Source organism: Suncus etruscus, chromosome 14, assembly GCF_024139225.1.
Source record: "Suncus etruscus isolate mSunEtr1 chromosome 14, mSunEtr1.pri.cur, whole genome shotgun sequence".
Classification (NCBI taxonomy): domain Eukaryota; kingdom Metazoa; phylum Chordata; class Mammalia; order Eulipotyphla; family Soricidae; genus Suncus; species Suncus etruscus.
In genome coordinates, this window is record NC_064861.1 from 66949547 (window position 1) to 66957077 (window position 7531).

Sequence of the window (7531 nt, forward strand, 5' to 3'; positions counted from 1 at the left end):
CAGCAGCATTAAGGAACACAGTGTCCTCAGAATAAATTTCCATGAAAGAATTTTATGGAAAAATTACATCTCCAATAGAGGGCCATAAAAGAAAACTTGAATAAAAAGAAAATTTTTAATTTTGGATAGAGAAATTCACTCACTCTGCCTAGATTTATTTCCCGTTCATTTAAAACAGTAAGCATGCATCACTTTTGTACATGGGGAAAAAAACCAATAAAGATTTTCTTACAAAAGGAAATGGGTGCATCTTTATTTTATGGAATGGAGAAAAACCTTTCTAGTCAAATGGATGCTAGAAAGCCAACCACTGGAAAATACTGATCACTTTTTTTTTCCTTCAAAGTTACGTGGTTGTTTGTTGTGGGGTTGTACTTACTGACACTCGGAAATCACTCCTGGCAGGCTTAGGGGATCATATGGGATGCTGGGTATTGAACCTGGGTAAGCTGAGTGCAAGGCAAACACCCTACCCACTGTGCTATATCTTTGGCCCATGACTATTTTTAATAACTCTAAAAAGTTAGAGTACATGTAGAGATGACCTTTATAAAATCAGGGTTCAAATAAAAGTAAGATTTTGTTTGGGGGTCATGCCCAGCCATCCTCAGATTATTCCTAGCTCTGAACTCAGGAATTACTCCTGATGATGCTTGGGGAACCATAAGAGATTCCAGGGATCAAAGAAGTTGGTTGCATGCAAGACCAGCACCCTGTTGTATTATCTTTCTGCCCCCTAAGATATTTAATACCATAATAATACCTTATGATGAAAAGATAAATAGCAAAACCTAGTAAATGACACCAGAAGATGATTTTGGAAAATCGGGAATGAGAAAGATATTCAAGCTTCAGCTTTATTGAGTGGAGAGAACATGAAACATGGGAACCCCCCCCCCCCACACACAACCTTGCTTCTATACATAAACCTTCCCCATTGCACACCAGCCCTCCAACACCATAGCTGCCTCATACACTTAATTCATGGGCACCCTTGTGTATATACTTTTTCAGCCATGCTGTTTCAAGTGTGTCCACATAAGCTGATGACATGTTCTCTGCAGAATCTTGGGGATGCCACCCCAAGAGCTGAACAGAGGTGGAGAGAGGCCCCAGGCCTTCCCTTTATCCTCCAAACCTGCACCTATGGATGTTTCTAGGTTACAGAAGTGTCCAGGAGCATGGGGTCCAAGCCCTTGTTTAATTGGGAGAAAAGCCCAGGGGATGCATGGTACTCCTGCCAGCTGCAGAAAATTCTAGGTTCCTTACCTAGGAGGAGGAGCTTTCTCAAGCCCTGTTCCTAGGCAGCCTCTTCAGGTGGTTTCTGGCGGGACTGAGGGTCCTCAAGGTTTGAGGTGACAGGATTGAGGGTCCTCATTGTCTCTGAGGAGATGGGACTGAAGGTCCTCATGGTCTGAGGGTACAGTGAAGGGACTCAGTGTCCTCATGGTCTCTGAAGGGACTGAAGGTTCTCATGGACAGGAGTCGGTTAGGGTAGACCCAATAGTTTCTGCTGGGGCAGAGCAGACGCAGGGACTCGACATTGCAGATAGTGCTGGATGTTCCAGAGGGGCCACTGATGTCCTGTGTGGCCTTGGGCCACTCTGAGCCTCAAGCTCCCGGTCATTATCAGGTAGGGCCCATGCCCAGAGCTCTGCTTTCTTGCCCTCTTGTCTGAAGGCTTTCTCCTTTGTAGCTTTCTCGTATCCTGAGTGGGAGCCTGGATGAAAGTGTCTCCTTCGGTGTGTCCTGCTTCAGTTCAATTATCCTTGTTCCTCAGAGATTGGCCGCTCCAGTCCTGTTTGGATCACGTAGGGAGTCTGAGGCTCTGGGAAACATGGTTTCTCTGGGGTTACCCACCCAGCTGGCCAGGGAGAGCCCAGTGAGGCCAGAGCAATGCTCAGCACAGCCTCCCCAAGCTTTGCCTGATCCACATGGGCTGGATGGGAGATTGAAACTTCTCTGCCCTGGAAGTGCCCTGTTCAGCCAGTATCTCTCCTGCCGAGTCAGGACCTTCTCCTGTAGGGTCCGCGCAGCAAGCAGGCTTCTTCCCTTCCCACAGGCCAGACCTTCACCCAGTGTTGGGTCCTCCAGATGTGCAAACACTGCCCTTTTTCCTAGGAGAGTACCCTCAAGACCACCCTCCTGGCTGGTCTGCAGAGCATGTGGCTTTACTGCAAACACAGCACCTCTCAGGGCTCTGAACCGGCCCTTGTGGGCCCTGCATCTGCTGCCAGCTCTCAGGGCACCGTGGCCCAGACCTTCCTCCTGTTCCTGCTGGGCAGCCCGGTCCCCATGGTAACTCCAGTGCTCCGGAATACAGTACCCATTTGCCCAACAGTGGTCCCTGAAATACTAACCCCAGCTCAACCCAAGTCCAGCCTGCCAGGAGGCCCTCAAGGCTGCGGGTGCCTTCTCGGGTTCACCTTCACGGAGCCACCTGCAAGCAGGTCAGGGGACAGGGGCGCCCTACTGGGGCAGAGGCAGAATGAGGGAGGACCCCTCGCTGCACCAGGGGCCTCAAGTAGCTCCTGCAACAGCTGCTTCTGCTCCAGAGCTGGGACAGCTAGCTGCGTCTGAGCTTGTGGGTCCAAGACCCGATTGGCAGCCGGAGTGGGCTCGGGGGCAGGCGGGAACCGGCAGGGGGCGCACCTGTGTGGCTGCGCACACGTGGGCCGGGTGGGCCTGCGCCCTGCACGCCGGAACTGGGAGGTCCCCCCAAATGTTGTTTTCCTTCAGAGCAGCACCACCCATCGCCGCGTTTCCTCCTCGCAGTGAAGCCTGAACCCAGAGGCCCGCCGAGTACGTTGGTGTGAGTACAACTGCTGTGGCCGACTGTGCGTCCTGGGAAGTTTTGGAAAGCGCCGGGGCGTTGCTTAAAGGGCCTTGGAGGAGGTGTGAGGTGCCCCTCGACAGATCCGAGGGTGCAGGGTCGGTTTATCCAAGGGTTTCATGCAAGGAAGCAGGGAGAGGCCTGGAGCCATAGTGCAACGGGTAGGTAGGCCGCTTGCTTTGCAAGCAGCTAACCTGGCTTCCATCCACAGCACCATGCATGGTTCCTCGAGCCCTGAGCACCTTGGGGTATGGCCTCCAAAACAGCCGCCCACGCCTCCCCATTCCTCTTCTCTCTACCCTTTATCCCAATCTGTTGGTTTTTCTGCTCACACCCTTTACCCCAGAAAGAGATCTTAAGAGTCTTGTTGGTTAAATGGGTATAAAGGATTCAATGAGGGATGAAGTGTTTGGGGGAGACATTTCTCGAATGGGGAGTGGGAGCACAACCATCCAGTGACCTAGGCCTCCCCCCGGGGGCTCCAGTGTGCTCCAGCTGGGGTTGTTTTCCCGAATCCTCCACCAGTGGGCGTTCTAGCCCCCCTCCCCCATGACTGCGCCTTCGTGTTCTCCCACCAGGTGGGGTGAGTGGGAGGCGCCCCCCGCTTTGGAAAGAGCGGGAGCCAGTCAGGGCACCTACTGCTGGCCGGTTCTTCTTTCAGGAAGGAAAGGTACGAACACACCCAAGGGATGTGCTGGGTGGAGAAAACGGGGAAACTCTCTGGGCTCTTGCAAGAGATGCCAAAAAACCCTGGGCTTGATTCTCTGGGCTCTTGCAAGAGGTGCATGCAAAAACCCTGGCTTGATTCTTTTTCTTGGGGGGTTGGTTCAAGTCACTTTTGGGGAAAAGTCACAACAGACAGGGAGGGTCTGGCCTTGGGGCGGGACATGAATAGCAGGCTGAGGTCAAATAGTTCTCTTGTAGGCCCCGCCATGATAGCTTTGGGGACCTGGGTTTGTGTTTGAGAGGGAGAGAGATTTGGGGATGAACACAGCCACGGATATAAGATGCCTCCAAGCAGGGCTAGAGGGGGGTGGTGGAGCTGGGTCTGTGAGTGGTGACTGTGAGCTTCTCAGGAGGGTCCCACCAGTGACCCCTCAGAAGATTGACCTGTCCCTGATACAATCCAGGTGGGCCCAGACTCTGGCACACTCAGCTGTCTACTCTAGTTTAAGAGCCTTCTGTGGCACCCCCAACCTGGAGGTGGTTTTCCAGGCCCTCATTTTCTCAGCCACAGGGATGGGGGAAAGGTCACAGTCTGGCCAATTGCAGCCAGAATAGGAAAAGGATTTCATCTTCCAGCAAAGGGAATTCTCACAGGGATGGGGACAGATTCTTAGGGACAGCTGACTCCATGTCTCCATCTCTAAGTCCTGACTCTAGGCCACAATCCCATCCTCAGCCTCATCCCATTAAAAATGTCTAATTGGTCTTGCCACCTACCAGGAACTACCAGGAAGCCCACTGGGCCTACTTGGTCACCTGTTCCCCTTCCCTCCTTGATTATTTATTAGGTTCAGGCTTAAAAATAGTAGCCACTATGGGGCCAGAGGGATAGAACAGAGAGAGGGCATTTACCTTGCATAGTTTGCCCAGTTTGATCCCCAGCACCCCATATGATCTGAGCACTGCCAAGTCTGCCTCAAAAACAAACCAAAATAAATAAATAAATAAATAAAGCAGCACAAGAGAAGGACAGTGGGATCCCTTCTGGTAGAGAGTATTGCTCAGAGACCTCCTTCTGGGTGGGGCGGCTTCTGTCTTTCTGGGTGAGGGATGGCTGTGACTTGTGTAAATTCTTGTGAGGTGAGTGTATGGTATATACATAGGAGGTATGGGGGCAGAGAGATAGCACCTACCTGTCTGCTCTGCTCTTGCTGCAGGGCTGCCTAGGATCATCAGTTCCCTCATGGCCTTGCTCAGAAGGCCCTTGTTCCCCATGTCCTTTCAGTAGGATCAAGAGAATTGGAGGGGACCGGGCTGGCAGGGCTTCTAGGGTCTTCCTGGGCCTCAGACTTCCAAGGGTTCCCCCATTGGATGTTGCAGGTGCTTCAGGATTGCGGCCATGAGCTCTGAGGCAGAAAAGGCCGGAATTGTCGAGACTCTCAATGTTTATGAAGCCGATGAGGGTGTCCCCCAGGACCCTTCAGCCTCCTCAGCCCCATGGGATCTGAGCTCGGCCACTATGCTCCCTGAGGCAGAGCCAGGAGAATCAGCAGAGACCAGCTCCAGGTATGTCTCCCTGAACCAGGCTGGTGGGGTGACTCAAGCACAAGTGCTGGGTGACCCAAGACTCTCCATTTCACCCTCTGTTTCCTACTCTCTTCCCACAGCAGCTCCCGGCCTGGTAGGAACATGGGTAAGTGCCTTGAGGAGGATGGTGTGTAGGAAGAAGCAGAGGCCTGAGCAGGCCCCACTGGGCTGGGCTGAGGAATGCTACTCCCTGCACCCCACGGTCTTGCTGCAGTCCAAGTCCCTGCTCTTACTCTCTAGGCCAGTCGCATGCATCAGATCCCAGTGCAGAAGCCATGTCCTTCCTGGCAAAAATTGTGAGTGACTTTTAAAGCAAGAGGGCATTCTCATTCCCATGGTCGTTCCCATGGCTCTGAGGGATCCTGTCAGATAGCAGGGGCAGGGCAGTGAGGGATTCTATCAGACAGCGGGGGCAGCGCTGTGAGGAAGCCGGTCAGAGGGCAGGGGGCAGGCCTTGCAGATCAACAGCCCTTCTCCCCACTCTGTAGCCTCCTGTTCCGGGAGATGTTGTGATAAGGCCGCCGCCCCCTCGGTATCCCTTGAAGATCAGCACCCTGCAACACAGAAGGAGAATCTGTGCTGTGGCCGTGAGCAGCTCCACACGCCACGTGTATACATGTGGCCATGGATACGTCAAAGTGTGGGATGAGCGGTCCCTGCAGGGCTGTGCCAAGAGCCCCCAGGCATGCCTCAGCTTCCCGGTATGGGGGTTTGGGGGATGGGGGGCAGGGGATGGCCACGCCCACACCCCATGTGCAGAGAAGGGGGTGCAAGCCAGATCCTCCCTCCAGGACGACCCCGAAACCTTTGTCTATGTCTGCAAGCTCTTTCCTGATGAACAAAGCATGGTCACAGCGGGGGCCTCCCAGCGAGTGACGCTCTGGGCCTTGGCACCCACACCCCGCATCAGTGCCCAGCTGGTCTCTGCTTCCCCCATCTGCTGCTCCCTGGCACTCTCCTCTGATGCCCGGATGTGTGTTACTTGTTCCCAAAGCCTTGTTGAGATCTGGGATTTGCAGAATCAAATCCTGATCAGGTATGACTCGGGACATGTGGGACAGTGGGACATGCCCACTGGTCATTCTGCGTCTCACTCTCCCCTCTCTGCCGTGGGACTAGGTGAGCTGGGATGGTGGGACTCCCCAAAACTTCTAGGTCCCCTGGCAGCACAGGAACGTGAGTTATCTCCCCACCAGGCAAATCCGGCTCCCCATGCATAGGCTACGCTGTGTGGATCTCACGGGCAGTCAGTTCTGGACAGGAGACCAAGACTCCAGCGTGTACTCCTGGGACCTGAGGAGCTACCAGAGGTTGCAACATTACGAGCTCCATCGTGAGGTACCCCCAGGGCTGGCGTGCCAAGAGCTGGGGAGGGTATGAGGAGGGCTGCTTTGAGTGCTGGTGTCTTCTTTGGAACAGGTTCTCAGCATGACCCACGACCCCAATGAGGAGTGGATCCTTGTGGGCATAAACATGAGCGAAATCGTCATTTTGCACACACACCGGAAGGAGAAGTATACAGTTAGAGTGGAGAAGAAATACGTCAGCCGCAGCAGTCTCAAGTTTGCATCCTGTGGTGAGTGTCCCCCCATAGAGTTTGGAAGGGCTGCCAGCCTGCAGGCCCTTAGCCTCTTTGACCGTTCTCATGTCTATCCCTTCAAAACTGGGGGCTGATAGAAGGGTCAGAGAGATGAGGGGACATTGGGGGGGGGGGGTTGTGCCTCTGATCTTTGGGCCTGGGGGAAATGAGGCAGAGAGAGGGTTCCCATATCCTTCACCTCAGCGGGGCCAGGCCTGCCCATTTTTCTCTTTACCAGGAAACTTCTTATTAGCAGCGATGGACGAGACCGTCCACTGCCTAATGACACCTTCTCTTCAGAGGGCGTTTAAGGTATGGGAGGAAGGGCCAGTCTCGATGCTTGGGCCTAGAGCCATGGGGACCTGAGGGCTGTTGTACAGAGGGGGGTAGAGCTGATTTCCTGCCCGTCATGTTGTCCCTCTTGGCTGCTTTTCCTCAGATTGAGGACGGTTATGATAACATCAGGTGCTGTGACGTGTCCTCTGACAACCAGTACATGGTCACAGGCTCTGGGACCACGGCCAAGGTCTACCAGCTCCTGTACTGAGGGTCATGTACCATGGGCTGCCACAGGGAACCCGTGTGCTGAGTCCTCAGAGCCTACCACTCCTCTCCCTGATCTGAGGTCCTGGGTCCATCTCCTGTCTCCTTCCACACACAGCTGGCCCACCCCTAGGTTTTTATTCTGTGGTTTGGTGATGTGTCCTTTGTTATTTTTCTACCACTGCTTTCTGAGAAATGCACCTTTGAAATTTATAAAATAAAGTTGCAAAAAAAAAAAAAAACATGGAAACTGTGATTCATTTCTGTGGGGTGATAGACTAGGTGGCAACTACTTCCCAGATGGCAAAGGACTTAAGACCAGA

At 53.4% G+C, this 7531-nt stretch overlaps 1 protein-coding gene across 1 annotated transcript; it reads left to right on the forward strand.

Moving 5' to 3' along the window:
• The first annotated feature begins 1446 nt into the window (after positions 1-1446).
• Positions 1447-7212, forward strand: TLE7 (TLE family member 7). Its single transcript, XM_049787438.1, has 14 exons — positions 1447-1488; positions 1697-1882; positions 2122-2298; positions 2596-2679; positions 3412-3416; positions 4880-5065; positions 5167-5192; positions 5327-5382; positions 5575-5787; positions 5878-6122; positions 6283-6424; positions 6506-6662; positions 6904-6977; positions 7105-7212. Exons 1-14 carry the CDS (start codon positions 1447-1449, stop codon positions 7210-7212), a joined length of 1701 nt encoding a protein of 566 aa, XP_049643395.1.
• The last annotated feature ends 319 nt before the right edge of the window (positions 7213-7531 follow it).